The 26503-nt window shown below is 42.4% G+C and overlaps 1 protein-coding gene across 2 annotated transcripts in view; it reads left to right on the top strand.

Moving 5' to 3' along the window:
• Positions 1-15196, top strand: part of LOC119713220 (myosin-1B) — a 28948-nt gene extending 13752 nt beyond the window's left edge. For both annotated transcript variants that reach the window (XM_038165535.2, XM_072025827.1), the window contains exons 22-40: positions 243-498; positions 1957-2199; positions 2289-2465; positions 2545-2690; positions 2772-2862; positions 2950-3339; positions 3963-4089; positions 5145-5263; positions 5582-5778; positions 6224-6407; positions 6494-6659; positions 6827-6951; positions 7158-7466; positions 7565-7768; positions 8827-8952; positions 9059-9229; positions 9316-9420; positions 9694-9789; positions 14900-15196. In XM_038165535.2, the coding sequence (XP_038021463.1) occupies positions 243-498; positions 1957-2199; positions 2289-2465; positions 2545-2690; positions 2772-2862; positions 2950-3339; positions 3963-4089; positions 5145-5263; positions 5582-5778; positions 6224-6407; positions 6494-6659; positions 6827-6951; positions 7158-7466; positions 7565-7768; positions 8827-8952; positions 9059-9229; positions 9316-9420; positions 9694-9789; positions 14900-15049 (3382 nt within the window). In that variant the 3' untranslated portion in view covers positions 15050-15196. The remainder of the gene's footprint in view (positions 1-242; positions 499-1956; positions 2200-2288; positions 2466-2544; positions 2691-2771; positions 2863-2949; positions 3340-3962; positions 4090-5144; positions 5264-5581; positions 5779-6223; positions 6408-6493; positions 6660-6826; positions 6952-7157; positions 7467-7564; positions 7769-8826; positions 8953-9058; positions 9230-9315; positions 9421-9693; positions 9790-14899) is intronic.
• The last annotated feature ends 11307 nt before the right edge of the window (positions 15197-26503 follow it).

Below are 26503 nucleotides of genomic sequence, written 5' to 3' on the forward strand. Positions count from 1 at the left end.
CTGGACTTCAAAACTGTCCATATAGGTTGGCCATCACTACATCACAATAGGATATTTGCTTCCTATATACATAAAATATAATATATATATATGCCTGTATGTACGTAATTCATTATATAGAGGATTGTCACTATAAAGTATTACATATAGAACAGTCACTACATATTATACATATTTGTATATATAAGTTAATTCTGTAATATACATTCAAAAGTATAAAACATACTTTCTTTACCTTTCAGGGACTCTATATTCTGTATCCAGTACAATATACGTGCATTCATGAATGTTAAACACTGGCCCTGGATGAAGCTGTTCTTCAAGATCAAGCCCTTGCTGAAGAGTGCAGAATCTGAGAAGGAGATGGCAAACATGAAGGAAGAGTTTGAGAAAACCAAGGAAGAGCTTGCAAAGTCCGAGGCAAAGAGAAAGGAGCTGGAGGAGAAAATGGTTTCCCTGCTTCAGGAGAAAAATGATCTACAGCTCCAAGTGCAGGCAGTGAGTGTTGCTAATGCTTTTGGCTCATAATGCCCCATGTAAAATAATCCATATATCTTGGTAACAGACACATTATTACAAACCAGTATTATTTTGAACAACATATAAAGAATAAAATAGGAAGGAAAAACATAGAAAAGCTAAGCTGGAATAAATAAATATTAAGAAATTTTCAAGTCGTTATTGCAGCTTGTTCCATGCACTTTTAAATCAAGAGAGAGCTAATCCATTTCCAGTTAGTAAACCTTACTGCTTATAGTATATTGTTTTAAATCATATATGACAACTTAGAGCAGCAATTATTATGTCTTTATGTAACCTTATTTACTATATAATTTTGATATGTTATCATCTGATGAATGAAGTTAGTCTGGATGTCCAACTGATACCCTGATTTGGGGAATTACAAATGGATTCTATTGGAGTAAGTAAGAGGAGCTGGAGCGGAAGGTATTTCTACAGCATTTCTCATTCCTGCCTCTTCACCAAAAACAGTGATGAAAGTGGGGAAAGCTAATACTTTCTCCATGGAAAGGCAGGGAGAAGAAAGTAGTGAAAATCAACTGCATCTTGATTTTCTCAATTACAGGAAGTTACATGTCAGATAAATATATCTAGGTGAGATAAAACCCAGACTAGCCATCTTGCTGAGCCATAGGAAGCCTTCTGCCTGGATGGCATCTCTGCTCTTTGTTAGAACCATAAGGAAAAGAACATGGAGTACAAAGAAAATAAAGGTTACTTCTCCAAGGACTTCAAAGTTTCCATGTTAGAATGCCGGCAAATTAGGGCAATTTGTACTGGCTAAACACCAGTCTCCTTTCCAAACTGTTCTTCCTGACCACAACGGCTACACATATGTCTGATGCAGTTGATGCCTTTGGAACAGTGATCTTAACACAAAATTTTCCCCAAACTAAAAAATTTGTATTAAAGATGAATTTATGCTAAGTAAATTATTTTGTGAGATTTATAATAAGCATTTCTCAGCAGAATGCTGGAGTGCTTAGCATTTGAGTTTTAAATGCCGGATGATGAGAAATCTGCCTACATGGTACTCTAATGATTTCAGAACTCTATTCCATTCATAGATCCAGTGCAATGTAACACTAATAAAATTTATATATATACATATATATATATCCTTAGCACCTATTACTATACTATACTATTCATATTTCATCTTTTATTTTTATATACTATTCATCTTTTATTACTATACTATTACATAGCACCTGTCTTCAGGGCTGGAGGCATTCCAAAATAAATGGTATAAAAAATAATAAATCAAAAAATAAAATAAATAAACTCTTATGATAAGGAGTTCTAACTTGAAACATCATTATGAAACCGCTTTGAAAATAAAAATACCTTCCTTTAAAAAAAAAAGGAGAAAAAATAATGGCTGACATACAAACAGAATTTTGAAAAATAATTCATTCTAATGAATCATTGCAGGAAGCTGATGGTTTAGCTGATGCTGAAGAAAGATGTGATCAGCTCATCAAAACTAAAATCCAGCTGGAAGCCAAAATTAAGGAGCTGACAGAGAGAGCAGAAGATGAAGAAGAGATGAATGCTGAGCTGACTGCCAAGAAGAGGAAACTGGAGGATGAATGTTCAGAGCTGAAGAAAGACATTGATGACCTGGAGCTAACCTTGGCCAAGGTTGAAAAGGAAAAACATGCCACCGAAAACAAGGTATGAGGCAGAAGACGTCAGTCATACTGTGCTATTATGGGAGTCTTGTACCTACTTGCTTTAATTACACTTGCTCCTTCTCATCAAAGGTGAAAAATCTCACAGAGGAGATGGCATCCCTGGATGAGACCATTGCCAAGCTGACAAAAGAGAAGAAAGCCCTCCAAGAGGCCCACCAGCAGACACTGGATGACCTGCAGGCCGAAGAGGACAAAGTCAATACATTGACCAAAGCAAAAACCAAGCTGGAGCAGCAAGTGGATGATGTAAGCACATGTGCCTCCAGCGAGACAGGACAGGTATGGAGTTCAACCTGCCTGGTATTAATGGTGGTGTTGTGTTTAGCTGGAAGGGTCCCTGGAGCAAGAGAAGAAACTGCGCATGGACCTTGAAAGGGCTAAGAGGAAACTTGAGGGAGACCTAAAGATGGCCCAGGAATCCACAATGGATTTGGAAAATGATAAGCAGCAGCTGGATGAGAAACTGAAGAAGTAAGTGTGGTTGTGGGACAAATAACATGGATTTACTATGTACTTTTATTCAGGTGTTAACGGTGTATGCTTTGTGCAAAGGAAAGACTTTGAAATCAGCCAGATCCAGAGCAAAATTGAGGATGAGCAAGCCCTGGGCATGCAATTACAGAAGAAGATCAAGGAGCTGCAGGCAAGCCTCTGTTCCTTCCCTTCAGCCCTTCAGAAGGACATCAGTACAAGTAGGGCATGGGTGTGAAGGGTCTTGCATTTTCCCTAGGCCCGTATCGAGGAACTGGAGGAGGAAATTGAGGCAGAGCGAACCTCTCGGGCAAAAGCAGAGAAGCACCGTGCTGACCTCTCCAGAGAGCTGGAGGAGATAAGCGAGCGCCTGGAAGAAGCCGGAGGGGCTACAGCAGCTCAGATTGAGATGAACAAGAAGCGTGAGTCAGAATTTCAGAAGATGCGCCGTGACCTCGAAGAGGCCACGCTGCAGCACGAAGCCACAGCTGCTGCCCTGCGGAAGAAGCACGCAGACAGCACAGCTGAGCTTGGGGAGCAGATCGACAACCTGCAACGAGTCAAGCAGAAGCTGGAGAAGGAGAAGAGTGAGCTGAAGATGGAGATAGATGACTTGGCCAGTAACATGGAGTCTGTCTCCAAAGCCAAGGTGCTGAAATACATCTTCACAGTAGTTCAAACTTAATCAAGTATTCATATTTTATTATTTAAGTTAATCATATTTTAAAATACACAGTAGTTCTTTACCACTTGATGTTGTGTTTACATTCTTTAATAGTGGTATAATAATTATTCCTTTTTCTGAAAGACATATATCTTTAGCTGAAGCACCTAACCTAAGGATCTATAGGCTGTCATTGGATGTGTCACTATATGTTTGCTTGGTTCAAAATTCTTGGTTCTCACTGTTTGGTTCACAATATTATACTGAATAATGCTGACGTTAACAGTTTTTTAGCTTTTTTTTCCAACTAGAAATTGCTCCTACCCTACATTTCTTTTTTCTTCCTATTTTTCTTCTACTCCTGTAAATACTTCAATTATGTAATCTGTAAGTGACAAACAGAAATGCCCCCGTTACAGTGTGCCATCATCTTGTATTTCAGAAACTGAGTGCATGTAAATTAAATGTACAGATATTGGAACTGGAGATGCAAGTTTTATAGAACTGAGACATTTTGACTCTCTTTGAACTCTCTTCATGAGAATTCAGATTCCCAGTAATTGTGTTGAACCACCAATTATCCTTCATTCTGTTCATCATGTAAATAGGCAAATTTGGAGAAGATGTGTCGTTCCCTAGAAGATCAACTCAGTGAGATTAAAACAAAGGAGGAGGAGCAACAACGCACAATTAATGACATCAGTGCTCAGAAAGCTCGTCTACAAACAGAATCTGGTAAGACATTTATATTTTTTAAGAGAACATTGTAAATAAATAAATAAATAAATAAATAAATAAATAAGGGCTTAAAAAGGGGGGTTTAAAAAGGGATCACAGAGACCTGGAGTCTTGGTGAAAACCATGATAAACAAAAGCCAGAAATGTGTTCTTGTGGCAAAGAAGGCCTACAAAACCCTGAGCTGCATTAGGAGTGTTGCCAGCAGATGAATGGAGGGTGATCCTTCCCAGTTCTGCAGCACTGGTAAGGTCATACCTGGCATTCCGTGTCCAATGCTAAGCTCCCCAGTGCCAGAGAATTGTACATATTCACAAGCAAGTCTAGTACAGAACCAATTATATAGTTAAGGCATTCTAGATTGAAGGAAGAATTCATCTCTCTCATGAGCTAGACTTCATCCCTCTGCTTCACAGGAGAAAATCAGGAGATGCTGGGAATATATACCTTGGCACATGCACCATTTAGTATTCATGTTGTAAGCTTGAAGTGACCACCAATCTTAGTGCAAATGTAAAGCAAAAATGCTCAGATATCAACAAAGGGGAAATGATGTATCTCATGTACTGCCTCTTAAATGAATATTTAATTCAGAGATATATATAAGGATCAGTGACTAATATTCAATGAATAGAATAAAATTTTGTTTAACAAAATAACTTTCATACTCATTTGATTATCAAGGTTAATAGGGTTTTAAATGTCATATAGAGGTTCTCTTACTCAGTGTAGAAATGATCCTTCTGGGCACCTGGCCAGTCCAACACAGATGTGAGAAATGTAAGAAGAAAATATATGTAATATGATCATGTAATGTAATAAGATCAATAAGTGTATGTAATAATAAATAAAATACATAAATGTATGTAATAAAATTAATGTAATAAATTGATACAAAAATTATGGACTAAGATCAAAATGTAATAAGGAGAAATATGTGTAATAAGATCATAAGCTTTTGTGAGCTCTCCTAAATACACCGTCAAAGCTCTAACTATGCGGAACACTGCCATCAATGAGAATGAAAGGCCTATGTATCTGCAAACTTTCCCAGGTGAATATTCGCGCCAGGTGGAGGAGAAAGATGCTCTGATTTCTCAGCTATCAAGAGGCAAGCAGGCATTCACCCAACAGATTGAGGAACTCAAGAGGCACTTAGAAGAAGAGATAAAGGTGAGTAGGCTTCCAAATTCTGTCTTGTCCACTGGATTTTTCCTCACCAAAATGTGAATCAGACACATATGAGATTACAGAGACACCATGCTGAGAGGGGAAAAAAAACACAAACTCTTAGTTCATTCAGTGCAATTTACCTTTGCTCCCTGATACCTACCGTCTATCCATTAGATTTCCATTTTGCAGATTCCCAACTCTCCCGTCCTCATTCAATACGTTGCCATCATTCTTATGGGAGAATAATATTTCAGTCAGGACATTTACACATTTCCAAGGAGATTTCTATTCCTTGACCCACTACTATTTTTCTCCCAGGCCAAGAACGCCTTGGCCCACGCCTTGCAGTCTGCTCGCCACGACTGTGACTTGCTCCGGGAACAATATGAGGAGGAGCAGGAAGCAAAGGGAGAGCTGCAGCGTGCCCTGTCCAAAGCCAACAGTGAAGTGTCCCAGTGGAGAACCAAATATGAGACAGACGCTATTCAGCGCACGGAGGAGCTGGAGGAGGCCAAGTGTGTGGGGAAAGTGGGGAAGGCTGAGAGAAAGTAACAATGGAAATTTCAGGAGACCACTATAATAGTGTCAGGAAGAATCCAATGCTGCACTTTGGGGTGGGGTGGCAGGAAGAGGGAAAATATAACCAAGAGAGAATATGCACTGAGCAAAGCAGAAGCACCAAAGCTCTTCAGACGCAGAATAGAAGAGTGACCAGTGCTAGAGTGAATACCAGAGTGAACAGCAGAGAGTGACTTGCTAGAGCCCAGCATTCAGACACGGAAATACTATGACTGTCTAGAAGAGATCTTAATCTCTGTGTAAACGGGGATCACACAGTGCAAAGTGGCCAAGTGTGCTCTGTGAGCACAAAGTGGCCAAGTGGCTGTATGTTTTGTTTGTTTGTTTGTTTTTTAATGAGAACTTGCTTTCTCACTGGCAACTGTGCTTACCACCTCCCAGGAAGAAACTGGCACAGCGCCTGCAGGATGCAGAGGAACATGTTGAAGCCGTCAACGCCAAATGTGCTTCCCTGGAAAAGACAAAGCAGAGGCTGCAGAATGAGGTGGAAGACCTGATGATTGACGTGGAGCGATCAAATGCTGCCTGCGCAGCTCTGGACAAGAAGCAGAAGAACTTTGACAAGGTATTCTGGCCTCTGGCCCTGTGCTTCCTGGGCAGGGCATCTCCTCACAATTGTCACATCCATACTCACGCCCTGTTGCTCCTCAGATCCTGGCAGAGTGGAAGCAGAAGTACGAGGAAACACAGGCTGAGCTGGAAGCTTCCCAGAAGGAGTCTCGCTCTCTCAGCACGGAGCTGTTTAAGATGAAGAATGCCTATGAGGAGTCCCTGGACCACCTGGAAACACTGAAGCGTGAGAACAAGAACTTGCAGCGTAAGTTGCTGGTCCTCTACTCCTGGCAGAGCTTTCTCACAACCGTGTCTGACTTTCCACATGTTTTTTTGCCTCCAGGTCTGCAAAGATGCCTGTTGCTTCGGTGTGGCAGGACACTTCCCCTTTTGCCCTGTGTATGAAAATGCTGTTCATCTTTGTTTCCACAGAGGAGATTTCTGACCTCACAGAGCAGATTGCAGAGGGAGGAAAGGCAATTCATGAGCTGGAGAAAGTCAAGAAGCAGATTGAGCAGGAGAAATCAGAACTTCAGGCTGCTCTGGAGGAAGCAGAGGTAGCTGGCATTGTTAATTTCTGTCTTACAGGTCTTGGATCTCGATCTCATTATAAGCAGTGTGAAGTCATTCCAGATACAAGAGGATAAGAATGCTTCTATAAAACTGTAGAGATATCATCAGAAACATTGCACTTTGCTTTACTCAGAGCTTGAGGTTCAATATTTTTCACATAAGTATTTAATTTGCATTCATTCCTGTACAGGCCTCCCTGGAACATGAAGAAGGAAAGATCCTTCGCATCCAACTTGAGCTCAACCAGGTCAAGTCTGAGATTGACAGGAAGATAGCAGAGAAAGATGAGGAAATTGACCAGCTGAAGAGAAATCACCTCAGAATTGTGGAGTCCATGCAAAGCACCCTGGATGCTGAGATCAGGAGCAGGAACGAAGCCCTGCGGCTGAAGAAGAAGATGGAGGGAGACCTGAATGAAATGGAGATCCAGCTGAGCCATGCCAACCGCCAGGCTGCAGAGGCACAAAAGAACCTGAGAAACACACAGGGAGTGCTCAAGGTCTATCGAATTAAAGATGCTCATAGACAAGTCTTAGCTAAAATTTTCTGTTCCAGAGGACTCTGGTCTGCTTATAATTTCTTTCACTTGTACTGCAGGATACCCAGATACACTTGGATGATGCTCTCAGAACACAGGAGGACCTGAAGGAGCAGGTGGCCATGGTGGAGCGCAGAGCAAACCTCTTGCAGGCTGAGATTGAGGAGCTGCGGGCAGCCCTGGAGCAGACGGAGCGGTCACGGAAAGTGGCTGAACAGGAGCTTCTGGATGCAAGCGAGCGTGTGCAGCTCCTCCATACCCAAGTCAGTGATCAAACATATTTAATATTTATATTTCTGCTCCATACAAAGGAAGTACCTGGAGACTAGTTGTGTAACAACATTTAGTTAGTTATAAGTAAGTGTAGTTAGTAGTTATAAGTAACAGCATTTAGTAAGTTATATGTTGCAAAGGTCACAGTATGGATAAGAAATACTAAAAGTGAGTTTTCAGCCTCAGAAACAAGATGGAATTCATTAGACTATAGCAGAGATTTATTTTAAAAGTAATAAATTAAGAGGAGAATCGGAGGTTCATGCCCTATTGCTTCTGTAAGTTCACTACCTTTCCTACATCTGAGATTGTAAAGTCACACTTAGGTTGATGATTATGCTTATCACAGGAATTATGTTCAAACAGGAATACACTAATACTGTCCTTAACATCTTTTAGCAAAGTTAGTGTAAGTATTCTGTAGAACTGCCACTAGACTGAAAATGATAAGGAAAGATTATGTTGTTTTTCCTTGCAAGTATAAATTCCTTCTGTGTTGACTCACAAACTGTGTGGAAATTTTATGGAAGACATTCTTGAAATATTGGAGCTCATCACTAAGAAACTAGCTAACAGCTACTTAAACAGCTAAACAGCTAAGAAACTAGTAGCTACCACCACAACTCCTTTAGAACAGAGTTCCATGGGACCTGATGGCACAATTTACATTAAAGACCAATATTTTGCAGTGTTCTTGATTTGATATTACAAGGTAATGGAAACAAAATTGTGATGTTCTTGCTCTTAAGCAGCACACCAACTTGAGCAACACCAAGATGAAGCCGGAAACGGTTATATCCCAAATTCAGAGGGAAATGTAAGAAACAGTTCTTAGGGAACTGACATAATCATTAAATCTATTTTCATTTTTTAACAAGGGTATCTCAATGACTCTTTGGCAGTCTTCTACCACAACTATTAAACAGCAGTATATATTCTTCATACAACACATTAACAGAACTCTAAATAAAAGTAGGGAAATTATTTATTGCCAGAGATGGTATATTAAAGCTGCTGGAGAAAACACCTATGTTTTTTTCTCAAACAGAACACCAGCTTAATCAACACCAAGAAGAAGCTGGAAACAGACATTGCCCAAATTCAGGGTGAAATGGAAGACACCATCCAGGAAGCCCGCAATGCTGAAGAGAAGGCCAAGAAGGCCATCACAGATGTGAGTTGGGGTCTCCTTTCACTGATGATGGTGGATTTATCCCCCCCCCCCAAAAAAAAAAAAAATGTCTTCAGCTGCACAACGCCTTTGATTCTTTCTTCTCCAGGCGGCCATGATGGCAGAAGAGCTGAAGAAGGAGCAGGACACCAGTGCTCACCTGGAAAGAATGAAGAAGAACCTGGACCAGACAGTGAAGGACCTGCAGCACCGTCTGGATGAGGCAGAGCAGCTGGCCCTGAAAGGAGGCAAGAAGCAAATCCAGAAGCTGGAGGCCAGAGTGCGTGGGGCTGGTATTTGTGCACAAGTGAGCATGTCCCTTGGAGAGGTACCGGAGAAGCTCCAAAGACAGATTTTTCATTGCAGGTGCGGGAGCTGGAAGGGGAGGTTGATGCTGAGCAGAAGCGCAGCGCTGAAGCTGTGAAGGGTGTGCGCAAGTACGAGAGGAGGGTGAAGGAGCTGACCTACCAGGTAAGGGAGAAGAGGTGTTTTTTTTTGTGGTTACACACCCTTCTCTCTGGAGTTGAATATGTTAGCATAGTGCCTTCATGAGGGTTTTCTTTCCATCCTTCTCAGTTAGTCATTGACACAGTTAGCAAGTTTTTTAGCTCTGTATAACTGGACAGCAGTGCTCTGTAAGGCATGTAACTGTCTCTGTTTCATTTAGAAGAAACTTAGGGAGATAGGAAAAGAAGCGTTGCTATTATTTACCATTTTCTTGCCATTGTTTAACATTGTCTGTAGTCTGAGGAAGACCGGAAGAATGTTCTCAGGCTCCAGGATCTGGTGGACAAGCTGCAAATGAAAGTGAAATCCTACAAGAGGCAAGCCGAGGAGGCTGTAAGTACTTCTGTGAGAAGAGTCAGTCTACCTCATGGCAGAGGTGGAAATTTGTGTTGATAATTTTCTCTGCCTAGCTCTGTTCAAGACTGTAACATTTTTTGTCATTTTCTGGCTGTGCAGTACAGGAAAGATCAGGAATGTACAGAGATGTAGAATACCTTTTGTTCTGAGCATTGTTGCATCACTGGAAAGAATGTTGAAGGTCAAGAGTAATGCTTCTTTAACTTTCTTTATTTCATATTTCATCATTACCTCATGCAGAAAATGGAATTACCTTCAAAGAAGTTGCAATACATAATTTAATAGCAGTAAATAAGTGAAAAAATGATTTAATGGAATTAAAAGTTCCTTGGAGCAGCTCTAAGCCATTGGAGCAGCCTTATGAGGCTCTGGAGCACAGGTGATCTTCTCTTTGATCCTTCCAGTCAAAGAGGTTTTAAAGGCATCCGTCGAAGGTGGCAGATCAATGCATGCTTGCAGTACTACTGGTCTTATAGCCTGGGGTCTGGCTTTTTAGGTGATGTGACTCTCTGAGATAACTAGGGTACTGGGAACTGACGGGGTCCATCTGTTGGAGGAGGGGAAGACCATCTTTGTTTATAGGCTTGCCAAGCTGCTGAAAGGACGTTTAGACTAAAGTTGCCACAGGAGGGAAACCTCAATACACCTGACTCTTAAGAAGCAAAGGAAGGAGGATCCCAGGAATTACAGGCCTGTCAGTCCAACTTTACTACCAGAGAAGGTTATGGAACAGGTCATTTTGAATGCCATCACATGGCTCATACAGGACAATCAGGTGATCAGAAGTAGCCAGCATTAGTTTATGAAAGGCAGGTCCTGCCTGATTAACCTGATCTTCTTCTATGAAAACATTACCTGCTTATTAGATGAGGGAAAGGCTGTGAATGTTTTTTACCTAGATTTTAGGAAAGTATTTGACACAGCCTTCTCCTGGAGAAACTGGCTGCTCATGGCTTGGACAGGTGTACAGTTTGCAGGGTGAAGAACAGGCTGAATGGCTAGGCTCTAAGAGTCCTAGTAAATGGAGTTCAGTTAATTTGGTAGAATCATAGAAACATAGAATGGCTTGGGTTGGAAGGGATGTTAAAGATCATCTAATTCCAACCCCCCTGCCATGGGTAGGGACAACTCCCACTAGACCAGGTGCATTAAAGCCCCATCCAACCTGGCCTTAAACATTTCCAGGGATGGGCATCCACAATGAATCTGGGCAACTTGTTCCAGTGCCTCACCACACTCATCATGAGGAATTCCTTGCTTATGTATAATCTAAACCTACCTACCCTCTTTCAGTTTAAAGCCATTACTTCTTGTCCTATATTGCTACACAGCCTGGTAAGGAGTCCCTCTCCAGCTTTCTTGTAGGTCCCCCTTAAGGTATTGGAAGGTATAAGGTCTCCCCAGAGCCTTCTCTATCCACTCATTACACAGCCTATATTCATATTTGGGATTGTCCCAGCCCAGATGTAGAACCTTGCACTTGGCCTTGTTGAAATTCATGAGATTTGCACAGGCCAACCTCTCAAGCAAGTCTAGGTCCCTCTGGATGGCATCCCTTCTCTCCAGCATGTCAACCGCACCACACGGCTTCGTGTCATCAGCAAACTTGCTGAGGAAGCATTCAATCTGTCCCTGTCACCATCAAAGATGTTAAATAGTGCTGGTCCCAATACTGACCCCCGAGGAATACCACTTGTTACTGGTCTCTGCCTGGACATTGAGCTGTTGACTGCAACTCTTTGAGTGCAACAATCCAACCAATTCCTTACCCACTGAGTGATCCATCCATTAAATACATGTCTCTCCAATTTAGAGGCAAGGATATCATGGGAGACCGTGTAAAATGTCTCAAATCCAGGTAGGTGATGTCAGTTATTCTTCCCATATCCACTAATGCTGTAACCACCAAGGTCACCAGATTTGTCAGGTGACCAGCCAGGTATCTGGTCACCAGTGGCATTCTCCAGGGCTTAGTATTGGGGAGCATTTTGTTTAACAGTTTTATCAATGACCTGGATGTGGGCATTAAGTGCACCCTTGGTAAGCTTGTACATGGTACCAAGTTAGGCGGGACTGTTGATCTGCTTGAGGGTAGGAAGGCTCTGCAGAGGGATTTGGATAGGCTAGACAGATTGGCCAAGTTCACTCACATGACATTCAAGAAGGCTAAATGCCCGGTCCTGCATTTGGGTCATTACAATCCTGTTCAGTGGTATAGGCTTGGACAAGAGTTGCTGGAACACTGCCCAGCAGAAAATGACTTGGGGTGCTGCTGGTTGACAGTTGGATGAACGTGAGCCAGTAGTGTGCCAGGTGGACAAGAAGGCCAATGGCATCCTGGCCTGCATATAAAATAGCATAGCCAATGGGGCTAGGAAAGTGATTGTGCACAGCACTGGTGAGACCACACCTCAAATACTGTGTTCAGTTTGGGGCCTCCTTACTATAAGGATATTAAGCTGTTCAAGCATGTGCAGAGAAGAGGAAGAAAGCTGTTGAAGTGCCTAAAACACAAGACATCTGAGGAACAACTGAGGGAACAGAGGTTTAGTCTGGAGAAGAGGAGGCTGAGAGTGGACCTCAGCACTCTCTACAACTACCTGAAATGGGGTTGCAGTGAGGAAGGTGTTGGTGTCTCTTTTCTCAGGTGAGAAATGATAAGATGCAAGGACCTGTCCTCAAGTTGCACCAGAGGAGGTTTAGATTGGATATCAGAAAGAATTTCTTTACAGAGAGGGTATTCAAGAACTGGAACGGGCTTGGAACTCCAGAGGAATGCTGGAGTCCCTCCCTATTTCTGGAGGTATTTAAGAGATGTATGGACATGGTACTGAGGGATGTGGTTTAGTGATGTAAATCAGTATGTCAGGTTGACAGTTTTACTTGATGATCTTGAAGGTCTTTTCCGACCTTGATGATTCTATCATTCTATATATAATTATTTAGAAATTTCTAAGTCCATATTCAGAGAATCATACATTCACTTCATATTCAGAGAGTCATATATTCTTGTCATATATTATTAACCATCTAAATATTTAGCATTTAAGCTATTTCTTTGGATTTCCCCCAGAAATACTGGAAAGAATTACATACAAACCCAGTCTTTGAGTTTTTTTCATTATGTAAAGGCAAAATACCACAGTATATCCAGCATAGTGTTACAATAAGAACAAATTATTGTTAAACATTTAAAAACTATTTCAAATTAGTTTCATTGACTTTTCTAAAGAAATCAGCATGAATTTGATAAACTTAATGTAATTTCTGGATAAGAAATTGTGTGTGACAAGTGACATTCTGAACCTCATTCCATTGGCCTCTGCCCATCAATCTATCCTCTACAAGGCTTTCCAGAAAGACGTGGACAGGATGGGTCAGTGATCTTTCCCCCAAGCTGTTCCTGGGATTTCCTTCAGATCAAGCCACTTTGGACACTCAGAGACCATGCTCAGGGACTATCATGTATCTTCAGCGATGATTACCTAGCTATCCTCTTCCAGGGTCACTTCTCAGAACGATCTTATATAACAACACACACACATTTACCTCCATTAAGAAAAAATATATACTATCTCACACAGCTTTTAACTATTCATTAAGAAAATACCAGCTGCTTCTCCCCCATACATGTATTTTTAATTCTCCGCTACATTGGTGGGATATGACTTTCCATCACAAAAGCCTTTTTTCTTGGTATGTATTTCTGGAACAGGTCATCTTGAATGCAATCACACAATGTGTGCGGGACAGCCAGGGGATCAGGCCCAGTCAGCATGGGTTCATGAATGGCAAGTCCTGCCTGACCAATCTCATCCCCTTCTATGACCGGGTGACCTGCCTGGTGGATGAGGGAAATATTGTTGATGTAGTCTACATAGACTTCAGCAAGACCATTGACACAGTCTCCCACAGTATTCTCCTGGAGAATCTGGCAGCCCAGGGATTAGACAGGTATGCTCTTTGCTGGGTTAAAAAATGGCTTGATGGCCAGGCCCAGAAAGTGGTGGTGAACAGAGTGAAATCCAGATGGACATTGGTCACCAGTGCTGTTCCCCAGGGAGCGTTGGGGCTCATCCTCTTAATATCTTTATTGATGATTTGGATGAGGGAACTGACTGCATCCTCAGTAAGATTGCAGATGACACCAAGTTGGGGGGAAGTGTCGATTTGCTGGAGGGTAGGAAGGCCCTGCAGAGAGACATGGACAAGATGGGTAGAGGCCAGTGGGATGAGGTTCAGCATGGCTAAATGCCAGGTCCTGCACTTTGGCCACAACAATCCCATGCAATGCTACAGGCTTGGGGAGAGAGTAGCTGGAAAGCTATGTGGAGGAAAAGGATGTTGGGGGTGCTGATTGATGCTTGCCTGAACATGAGCCAGCAGTGTGCCCAGGTGGCCAAGAAGGCCAATGACATCCTGGCTTGTATCAGGAATAGTGTAGCCAGCAGGACCAGGGAGGTGGTTGTTCCCCTATACTCTGCTCTGGTGAGGCAACACCTTGAATACTGTGTACAGTTTGGGGCCCCGTACCACAAGAAGGAAATCAAGACCCTGAAACACATTCAGAGAAAAGCTACAAAGCTGGTGAAGGGCCTGGAACACAAGTCCTACGAGGAGCGGCTGAGGGAACTGAGGTTGTTTGGTCTGGAGAAGAGGAGGCTCAGGGGAGACCTCATTGCTCTCTACAGCTCCCTGAAAGGAAGTTGTTGGGAACTGGGGATCAGTCTCTTCTTGTAGGTAACTAGTGATAGGACTACAGAGAATGACCTCAGGTTGTGCCAGTGGAGTTTCAGGTTGGAAATTAGGAGACATTTCTTTTCCAAAAGACTATTCAGGCATTGGGACAGGCTGCCAGGGAAGTGGTGGCATTGCCATCCCTGGGGGTGTTCAAGGAAAGGTTGGACCTAGTGTTTAGGGGCAACGTTTGTAGTAGGGTGATGGTTGGACTAGATGATCTTGAAGGTCTTTTCCAACTCTATGTTTCTGCATCTTCCCATTCCCTTATTGAATCTCACATCAACACATTTAAGGAAAATTGGAAATGACATTTTAAAAATTTTCATAACTTTTTTCCTGTCCACAGGAGGAGCTGTCCAATGTCAATCTCACAAAGTTTCGCAAAATCCAACATGAGCTGGAGGAAGCAGAGGAGCGGGCTGACATTGCAGAGTCACAGGTCAACAAGCTCCGAGCAAAGAGCCGTGAAATTGGCAAGGCAGAAAGTGAAGAGTAAATGCTTCCTGTGGTTTAAAGTGAAAGATAATTGCACAAAATGTGAAATTCTATCACTTTGATTTGTAATTACTGTGTAGTTCTTCAAGAATCTATAGATCATTAATGTCTAGATAATAAAAATTGTAGAGGTTTTCTCATGAAAGAAGTTCAAAGCTGTATTTTAATCACTATCCTGAAATCTTATAAGGTTTAATTTTTTTCCTTACTCATTTATATTCAGTTAGTGAAAAAACCTGACTTTGGGTATTTTCAAAGTGTTTCAGCCACTGTTAAAGTGTTGTGTTCTGACATCCTGCTTCATCCTCATCACGGATTTCACCCAAGAAAATGATTATATTCGCAAGGGAGAAAATGATTATTTCTTTGCAATTGCATGTAACTATGCCTTCTAAATTTTGCTTTAGGAAGACACTAGATTTTAACTAAAAGTTTCTTTCCAGAAAACAAAAAATAATTGAATTTTCTGGTAATCCAGTCTAGTAACTGATTATTCTATTAAGTCATGTAGCTTAGTTACAAGAAGACTTTTTTTTTTCAGGTTAAACCTCTAATTCTTCAAGACTTTTTGAAACAGAATTTAGAGGACATTTAAACCCAAAATGAGATCTGTTTTTAATTTTTGTTCATCAATGTGATATGCAAGCAAATATTCCAAGGGCAGCAAAACCAACTGTCTCATATAGTTGCTCATCCTCTATCTTCTGTTCCCTAAAGTCACCTACATATTCTAAGCTTTCCAGGCAGAGACTGTGGAGAAGCAGGCCCTGATCACTCCCTTCAAGACATTTCTACATCTATAAATTTCTAAAGTGTTTCTCCTCAGGCCAAAAACTCCTGTTTGGCATACTACTATTTTGTCACCTCCCCATTTGCCTTCTTTTACACATTGTGAAGATGTTGAAAAATACAGACCTAGCACAAATATTTGTAGGATTCTATTACTGAACTGCTTCTTCTACAGGAATTTTTACCCATATGAAATATTAATTGCAACAACAATGCCTTCTGCTGCACCTCACTTTGCTGTTCTCACTGATCTCGATGATGCTACTCTTGTATCAATGCCATACTGCTGTATTGATGCCTTCCTTACTTTTTTTTTCAGTCCAGAGTAGGACCGGTCATATTCCTACCAACAACATGGGTCTCAATGTATGATAGACCTCCTCCTCAGACTCTGGGATCTCTATCAGTTCATTACAGAAACCAGCGCTGACAGGCCAGGTCCATTGCATCAACTCATGATGGCAGCTCAGACATGAGTTTGTAAGCCCACTGACAGCAGCAGATATGGGACAGATACCACCTCAACACCATGGTGTGGTCCAAGCAGTGTGCAATGCTGTGGCATTGTAGTGGGTTTACGTGGCAAGGTTTTGGTAGCAGGGGGCCATAGGGGTGGTTTCTGTGAGAAAGATCTAGAAGCTGCCCCATGCTTGGGAAGGGCCCCCATTGTTTTCCAAATCTGAGCCAATAAGCGATGTTGTTTTGCGCCTCTGTGAGAGCATATTTAAGACAGGGAAAAAACTGCTGCGCCACACAGCAGCCGGGAGAGTCAAGGGAGTGAGAAACAGCCTTGCAGGTGCCAAGGTCAGTGTAGAAGGAGGGGGAGAGGAGCACCAGGCGCCGGAGCAGAAGTCCCCTGCGGCCTGTGGTGAGGACCATGGTGAAGCAGGATGTCCCCCTGCAGCCCATGGAGTACCACGGTGGAGCAGGGTTCCACGCTGCAGCCCGTGGAGGAGACCACGGTGGAGCAGGTGGCCCTGCACCGATGGAGGCTGCCGCCTGTGGAAGACCCCTGCCGGAGCAGATGCCGGGCCTTCCTTCCTTTCTTTTAAGTATTTTGTGCTTTTTACCCATTCCCTACCTCCCTTTAAATTCTTTCTCTGAAATGGAATTTGTTGCAGTAAGTACTGTAAACTTGGGTAAGTACATGTGTAAATATTGCCAATAACGCGCACAGTCATGTTCAGTGTGAACTATCATGGCTAGGAACAATGCAGTTAAGTGCAATTTGTTACAGCAACAGGTACACAGGTTCTTTGCATTGACAGTGATAAATTCACTGTCTGCAAAAACAAAGTTAGCAAGCATGAAATACACATGTGCCGCCTGGCTATTAATGTGTTAAAAGGCACAAAGGCTCTAGAGATTTCTCAGTTTCCATGGAGATACCTGGTATAACCACGTGTTCAAATCTTACCCCATGGCATCACAATGGGGGGGGTGGAGGGAGGAGGAGGGAAAAGACAGGGAATTTATTGCCATCAATCTGTTATAAATGAAGTCTCAACTCAATCTGAATTTTGTAATATTTATAAAAGGTATAAAAGGCAAGTAAACAGTGCTGGGTATGCGGGGAGTCTATGGTTCACCAACACGCACACACAAACATCAAACTTTCCCAATATACAGAACATTGCTTTTACATACTAAACCCAAGTACACCTATACATATGTATAATCAGGAAAGGCAACAAACAATCCTTTAAGTTCCATGACTTACTAAATTCGAGTACACCTATACACATTGTGAGAAACACTCCGTATCCAATGACTTAGGCTCAGGCAAGGATCTCAGTGAAGTAGTAATTTATTCACGATTGCAATGGCAGGCGCCCCACAAGCAGGAGAGCGCCTCTACTAGTTCCAAAACACAGTTTATATACTTTTTGATGACAGGACCCTCCCCTGTTTCCCCACTGAGTGGGTAATCCAGGTTCACAATCTATCTGATGCTTCACAAACAATGCATGGCCTTCAGTAGCCAGCCTGTTAAATTTCAATTTCCTTTTGCCATTTTTACTGTTTGAAGTGGTAATGTTTCTTCACTTATCTGACTTATCACACCACGATTTTCACCTAATTGTCCTAAGGAGTCTGGTTGTCTGCATTTTACAAGGTCACCTGCTTAAGCTTTCTTATCACTGTAAGCATATCTCAATACCACATTCCTTCCTTCTAAACAACATAACTCTGCAAAAACAACATTTCTATTCCTACAATATGTGCAATCAGAAAAGGCAACAAAAATCCTTTAAGTTCCATGACTTAACAGTCTCCATTTTCCATTCCTTTCTTGATTACTAACAAGTCTCCATTTTCCATCCCTTTTGAACAGTATGTCTTGCTTTAAGCTGTCAAGCAACTTGGTCTTCGGGCCTTATGCATCCTAATCTTCCCAGATCAAAGAAAAGCATATCCATCTCCTTTTCAAGGCCAATACAGCCTGGGTAAAAAGGCACGTCCAGGTCACCAGGGGTGGAACAGCAAAGGGCTGCCATGGCTGTAGCAGCAGAGGGGCCCATGGCGTAGTAGTCAGATCAGTGAACGAGCCCTCAGCTTCCTCACTATCTGGCAAACCACATGCTTCTGACTGTGGTCCCACATGGCTCTTTAAGGCCTCAGAGACTGCTCACCAGGTGCCGAGCAATCCTACTGCAACCTTGCCATTTTTAGCAGCAGAGTCCCACACCTTGACCTCAGTTTGGTCCCATATTTCAGGCTCATAAACTGTCTGATTGTTAATAAGGAGAATAAGCAGTAAGGTTACCAGGACAGTCTTTGTTCCTAAGGACGTATGATTCCCCATAATGCGCAACTGCTTACCAGCGAGAGGCAGCTATGTGCACAGGTCTGCTTCTCTCAGCTTGAGCTTCTTTCCAGCTCCGGTGCACCTATTTCCAGCAACTTTCAGTACGAGCTTCTTTGGGCGGTTTGCTGAGTTTAGCCGAACGTATCTTCATGAGGTTGTTATAAATGAGGTCTCAACTCAATCTGAATTTTGTAATATTTATAAAACAAATATTTCTATTAGGTATAAAAGGTATAAAAGGCAAGTAAACAGCGCTGGGTGTGCGGGGAGTCTACGCTCCACCAACACGCACACACAAACATCAAACATTCTAAATATACAGAACATTGCTTTACATAATATACCCAAGTATTCCTATACATACGTACAATCAGGAAAGGTAACAAACAATCCTTTAAGTTCCATGACTTACTAAATTTGAGTACACCTATACATAAAAGGTAGCAAACAATCCGTTAAGTTCCATGACTTAACAGTCTCCATTTTCCATTCCTTTTCTTGATTACTAACAAGTCTCCATTTTCCATCCCTTTTGAACAAAATGTCTCACTTTAAGTTGTCAAGCAACTCGGTCTTCAGGCCTTATGTATCCCATTCTTCCCAGATCGAAGAAAAACATATCCATCTCCTTTTCAAGGCCAATACAGCCTGGGTAAAAAGGCACGTCCAGGTCACCAGGGGTGGAACAGCAAAGGGCTGCCATGGCTGTAGCAGCAGAGGGGCCCATGGCGTAGTAGTCAGATCAGTGAACGAGCCCTCAGCTTCCTCACTATCTGGCAAACCACATGCTTCTGACTGTGGTCCCACATGGCTCTTTAAGGCCTCAGAGACTGCTCACCAGGTGCCGAGCAATCCTACTGCAACCTTGCCATTTTTAGCAGCAGAGTCCCACACCTTGACCTCAGTTTGGTCCCATATTTCAGGCTCATAAGCTGTCCGATTGTTAATAAGGAGAATAAGCAGTAAGGTTACCAGGACAGTCTTTGTTCCTAAGGACGTATGATTCCCCATAATGCGCAACTGCTTACCAGCGAGAGGCAGCTGTGTGCACAGGTCTGCTTCTCTCAGCTCGAGCTTCTCTCCAGCTCTTGTGCACCTATTTCCAGCAACTTTCTGTACAAGCTTCTCTGAGCAGTTTGCTAGGTCTGGCTGAACTGATCTTCATGAGGCAATCAAAATGCCTGTTCCCGTCCTGGTCTCCATTCTGGCAGCCTGTTTCTCTTCACTTCTTTTTCCTGCTTCTTTATTGATGTAACTTCATCGTATTGCCTTTTTTTATCTTGAGGGCAGGCTCCCCTCTTATACCCTTCTTTCCACAGCAGTTCTTTTCAAAACAACTTTTCATTGGTCAAACAACTTTGAATGTAACAACAACAGCAAACACCCAGAAACATCCATGCCTTAAGGGCTGGAGAACAAGAGAACCATCTGGAGAACAAGAAACTGGAGACTGCTTGGGGTCTCCTAAATCACCTTTCTTTGTTCCCTCTAAACTCTTTTATATTTCTGATGGCCTCGTTGTTAAGAGTCTGATGTTATCTCAGTCATGGGGCTTTCCAACCCCCATGGCCACATTCCCAAATCTCCCCCTTCTTTATTAATATCAACCATTTTCTCGACACGAATTACCGCTCCATATGTAACAAATCCAAAGAGCCTGTGTACCTGTTGCTGTAACAAATTGAACTTAACTGCATTGTTCCTGGCCATTATAGTTCTCACTGAACGCAATTAGAGTAGGGGCATGCTATGTTATCGGTGAATCTGTTACCGTGATAGTCCAGTACCCTGAATCTGACTGGACTCATTTCAGTTAATGCGTTATTGGTAAATCTGTGACTGTGGTAGTTCAGTACCCCAAATACAACCAGACCCATATTTTTCGGGGTCCAACAGAATGGCAAAGATAAGGTCAGAGTGTTCATTAGAGAGCCATTGAATTGTTAATACTCACCAAGCAGAGTGGCTCACTGCCCTCTGCTGGGATAGGAGTTTTTTTGCCAAGCTTCTGACTCGTCAGTTAGGCTCATGATTTAAAGATCGAAGCTGAAATTTCCTCAAGTGGTTTATTCTTTATTGCAGCGCTGGATGCACGGGGAATCTTTCCACCATGTTTGAAGTGACAAACTATCTCATATTTATACAGAGAAACAATGAATATTCTATTAACGCCTATACATATTCATTACCTAACCCCGCCTGCTCTCGCTTCGTATGCTAATTAGCTTATCAGTCCTTGTGCTTGCACAAAGCCTTCCAAGAATTGTGGGCCGGGGTCTTCAAGATGTGGGCAGTGGTCTCTGGGAGGAAGACCGTAGGTCTTCCTTGTGATGCACTTTTCATCTTTTGCTTAATCAGTTGTTTTCCAAGCTGTAAAAATGCTGAGTTGGCTTTTGGCCTAACTGAGGGTCGTCAGATAACAGGATGTCTCAGTTAACAAGACATAACAGACGGTTGACTCAAGTTATCTCAAGTCTCAGCCTAACTGAGGGTTGATAGATAATGGGATGTTTTCAAATAACAAGATGCTTCAACATAACAGAAGGTCAACAGATAACAAGATGTCATTTACTTTGTTCTCATTAATTTTTTAACCACGAGATTTATTCTATTTTAAAGCGAGTCTATACAATATCACTCAGTGCAGAAGGTGTAGTTTCCTTATAGGTTGGGAGTTTTTCAGTTACGCAGTTCTCTCCAGCTGGAATAATTTTCTTACCCAGAGACTGGCTTAATGTATGGAGGTCCTTCATAGAGGCACTACACAAGATTGGTAAGGGTGCGCCCAAAGCTAGGGCCTTATGCCACAACTCACCCTGTTCCTTATTAGGTTTGAACCTCTCTTTGAGTTTGGGGTATCTGGATTTTTGAGTATGTGTTTGGCAAACTCGCCAGGACTGGACGAGTCTGGGGACTTAGTACTGGATGAACTAATCCAGCCCATTCAGTATCCATACTTATCTATGTCTTGTTCAAAATCACTCCAGGTGGGAATGGGGGAGTACGGAATTTGTCTACGACCACAGTCACCATCTCTATGAGCAGCTTGTATGCAATCCTGGGTATTTGCTACAAATATCTTAAGACTGTCAATGAGTCCACAGATGAGTAGGGTTAATCAAGCTGGGTCAATAGGAGCTAACACTGAGGATTTCCTGAATTCATCTCTTTCATATATAGCCTGAATGCAGGCTTCTTTCTCTACTGCTACAGCCAGGTCAGAATAGCTTGTGGCTCTAATTTCCCGTCATTCTTCTCTCTCCTGGGGATCTATGCCACCTGCCCAGCATGCAGCTTGTGCAGTTATAGAGTAATTATGGTCTCCTGGTGTGGTGGTTAAAAATACTTATGGTTCCCAGAAGCCTCTTGCTTCTTCCTCACTCAGCATAATTCAATCTCCTCCTTCAAGAGAAATTCAACACACTCAATTTCCAATTTTCCTGACCACCTTGAGAATTTCTCCTGCATTTTAACCAGCTCTGCTGATGACCATAGAATCGTTCACACAGTAGTACAGATCTCATCTTCATCATCAACAGTAGTTTCAGTTTTAACCTAAGTTCTCAAGGAAATCAATTAATGTTCAGAATCAGCAATCTCTTTGACCAAATCATCACTGTCAAACCAAATATCACCATACCAGCTTTCAGGGTCTGCACTATACTTTAGGCAATTGCTTCACAATCTTTCCTGTCAAATATGGAATAAAAGGCCCATAAAGAGCTTTGTCCTTTTTAATAACTAGAGGAATACAGTTTATTTGACAAATGCCACTATTTCCTATACCCATCCTCCAAGATATTTTCATAGGAAGGAGAGTAGCTTGACAGGGCTGGATGTCTGGCCAGGTAGTTCTGAATGACCACCAGAAGAGCAGAGCCCTGGGATTTGCCCAGTGACCTGTGCACCTCTTCAGCTGAATACTGTCAAGGTCAGAGGAGAAAAGTGAGGCATGTATGGGCAATACAAAGACAACAGAGAAAAGCAGTCTTGTGTTTGTGGGCTGTCAGAATGTCACTTCTCCGATATGTCTTTACTGCTTACTTTGAATAGAAAACATCTCAAGGAAAGCACAGCATTAATGTCCCAGACATAAAAGATTTTTTACAAAAGCAGTGGAGTCAGCACTAGGCAAGATACTTCTGACACTCTTCTATCACTTCTGAGTCACTTGGACATTTACAAATAATATCATGAGCTGCAAGGAACCCACAAGGATCACTGAGTCTAATTCCTGGCTCCACATAGGACCATCCAAAAAAATCAACTCCTCTGTCTGAAAGCATTGTTCAAATCCTTCTTCAACTCTGGCAGGCTCAAAGTACTGTGACCACTGCCCTGGAGAGCCTGTTACAGTGACTGACCACCCTCTTGGTGAAGAACCTTTTCTTAACACCATGCGTGACCCTCCTCTGATAGAGTTTCATGCTGTTCCATCGGGTCTTATCACTGCTTACCAGAAAGAGGAGATCAGCGCCTGCCCCTCTGCAGTGCATTAATGTCTTAAAATAATGATAGCTGTTTCATAATCTAGCAGGCTCTGCAGGAAATGATAGCAAGGGTATATGGGACATAACTTAGGAGTGGTGTGAAGTTATATAAGGAGTGTGAAGCCACAAGGCCTGTTGAGATAGTATGGGAGGATTGTTCTGGGCTGTAATGCAGCCTTATCCATACAGCCTATAAATAGAGCTGCTGCAGTGATCTTTCCCCCAAGCTGTTCCTGGGATTTCCTTCAGATCAAGCCACTTTGGACACTCAGAGACCATGCTCAGGGACTATCATGTATCTTCAGCGATGATTACCTAGCTATCCTCTTCCAGGGTCACTTCTCAGAACGATCTTATATAACAACACACACACATTTACCTCCATTAAGAAAAAATATATACTATCTCACACAGCTTTTAACTATTCATTAAGAAAATACCAGCTGCTTCTCCCCCATACATGTATTTTTAATTCTCCGCTACATTGGTGGGATATGACTTTCCATCACAAAAGCCTTTTTTCTTGGTATGTATTTCTGGAACAGGTCATCTTGAATGCAATCACACAACGTGTGCGGGACAGCCAGGGGATCAGGCCCAGTCAGCATGGGTTCATGAATGGCAAGTCCTGCCTGACCAATCTCATCCCCTTCTATGACCGGGTGACCTGCCTGGTGGATGAGGGAAATATTGTTGATGTAGTCTACATAGACTTCAGCAAGACCATTGACACAGTCTCCCACAGTATTCTCCTGGAGAATCTGGCAGCCCAGGGATTAGACAGGTATGCTCTTTGCTGGGTTAAAAAATGGCTTGATGGCCAGGCCCAGAAAGTGGTGGTGAACAGAGTGAAATCCAGATGGACATTGGTCACCAGTGCTGTTCCCCAGGGAGCGTTGGGGCTCATCCTCTTAATATCTTTATTGATGATTTGGATGAGGGAACTGACTGCATCCTCAGTAAGATTGCAGATGACACCAAGTTGGGGGGAAGTGTCGATTTGCTGGAGGGTAGGAAGGCCCTGCAGAGAGACATGGACAAGATGGGTAGAGGCCAGTGGGATGAGGTTCAGCATGGCTAAATGCCAGGTCCTGCACTTTGGCCACAACAATCCCATGCAATGCTACAGGCTTGGGGAGAGAGTAGCTGGAAAGCTATGTGGAGGAAAAGGATGTTGGGGGTGCTGATTGATGCTTGCCTGAACATGAGCCAGCAGTGTGCCCAGGTGGCCAAGAAGGCCAATGACATCCTGGCTTGTATCAGGAATAGTGTAGCCAGCAGGACCAGGGAGGTGGTTGTTCCCCTATACTCTGCTCTGGTGAGGCAACACCTTGAATACTGTGTACAGTTTGGGGCCCCGTACCACAAGAAGGAAATCAAGACCCTGAAACACATTCAGAGAAAAGCTACAAAGCTGGTGAAGGGCCTGGAACACAAGTCCTACGAGGAGCGGCTGAGGGAACTGAGGTTGTTTGGTCTGGAGAAGAGGAGGCTCAGGGGAGACCTCATTGCTCTCTACAGCTCCCTGAAAGGAAGTTGTTGGGAACTGGGGATCAGTCTCTTCTTGTAGGTAACTAGTGATAGGACTACAGAGAATGACCTCAGGTTGTGCCAGTGGAGTTTCAGGTTGGAAATTAGGAGACATTTCTTTTCCAAAAGACTATTCAGGCATTGGGACAGGCTGCCAGGGAAGTGGTGGCATTGCCATCCCTGGGGGTGTTCAAGGAAAGGTTGGACCTAGTGTTTAGGGGCAACGTTTGTAGTAGGGTGATGGTTGGACTAGATGATCTTGAAGGTCTTTTCCAACTCTATGTTTCTGCATCTTCCCATTCCCTTATTGAATCTCACATCAACACATTTAAGGAAAATTGGAAATGACATTTTAAAAATTTTCATAACTTTTTTCCTGTCCACAGGAGGAGCTGTCCAATGTCAATCTCACAAAGTTTCGCAAAATCCAACATGAGCTGGAGGAAGCAGAGGAGCGGGCTGACATTGCAGAGTCACAGGTCAACAAGCTCCGAGCAAAGAGCCGTGAAATTGGCAAGGCAGAAAGTGAAGAGTAAATGCTTCCTGTGGTTTAAAGTGAAAGATAATTGCACAAAATGTGAAATTCTATCACTTTGATTTGTAATTACTGTGTAGTTCTTCAAGAATCTATAGATCATTAATGTCTAGATAATAAAAATTGTAGAGGTTTTCTCATGAAAGAAGTTCAAAGCTGTATTTTAATCACTATCCTGAAATCTTATAAGGTTTAATTTTTTTCCTTACTCATTTATATTCAGTTAGTGAAAAAACCTGACTTTGGGTATTTTCAAAGTGTTTCAGCCACTGTTAAAGTGTTGTGTTCTGACATCCTGCTTCATCCTCATCACGGATTTCACCCAAGAAAATGATTATATTCGCAAGGGAGAAAATGATTATTTCTTTGCAATTGCATGTAACTATGCCTTCTAAATTTTGCTTTAGGAAGACACTAGATTTTAACTAAAAGTTTCTTTCCAGAAAACAAAAAATAATTGAATTTTCTGGTAATCCAGTCTAGTAACTGATTATTCTATTAAGTCATGTAGCTTAGTTACAAGAAGACTTTTTTTTTTCAGGTTAAACCTCTAATTCTTCAAGACTTTTTGAAACAGAATTTAGAGGACATTTAAACCCAAAATGAGATCTGTTTTTAATTTTTGTTCATCAATGTGACATGCAAGCAAATATTCCAAGGGCAGCAAAACCAACTGTCTCATATAGTTGCTCATCCTCTATCTTCTGTTCCCTAAAGTCACCTACATATTCTAAGCTTTCCAGGCAGAGACTGTGGAGAAGCAGGCCCTGATCACTCCCTTCAAGACATTTCTACATCTATAAATTTCTAAAGTGTTTCTCCTCAGGCCAAAAACTCCTGTTTGGCATACCACTATTTTGTCACCTCCCCATTTGCCTTCTTTTACACATTGTGAAGATGTTGAAAAATACAGACCTAGCACAAATATTTGTAGGATTCTATTACTGAACTGCTTCTTCTACAGGAATTTTTACCCATATGAAATATTAATTGCAACAACAATGCCTTCTGCTGCACCTCACTTTGCTGTTCTCACTGATCTCGATGATGCTACTCTTGTATCAATGCCATACTGCTGTATTGATGCCTTCCTTACTTTTTTTTTCAGTCCAGAGTAGGACCGGTCATATTCCTACCAACAACATGGGTCTCAATGTATGATAGACCTCCTCCTCAGACTCTGGGATCTCTATCAGTTCATTACAGAAACCAGCGCTGACAGGCCAGGTCCATTGCATCAACTCATGATGGCAGCTCAGACATGAGTTTGTAAGCCCACTGACAGCAGCAGATATGGGACAG

The sequence above is a fragment of the Anas platyrhynchos genome, chromosome 19, assembly GCF_047663525.1.
Source record: "Anas platyrhynchos isolate ZD024472 breed Pekin duck chromosome 19, IASCAAS_PekinDuck_T2T, whole genome shotgun sequence".
Lineage (NCBI taxonomy): Eukaryota > Metazoa > Chordata > Aves > Anseriformes > Anatidae > Anas > Anas platyrhynchos.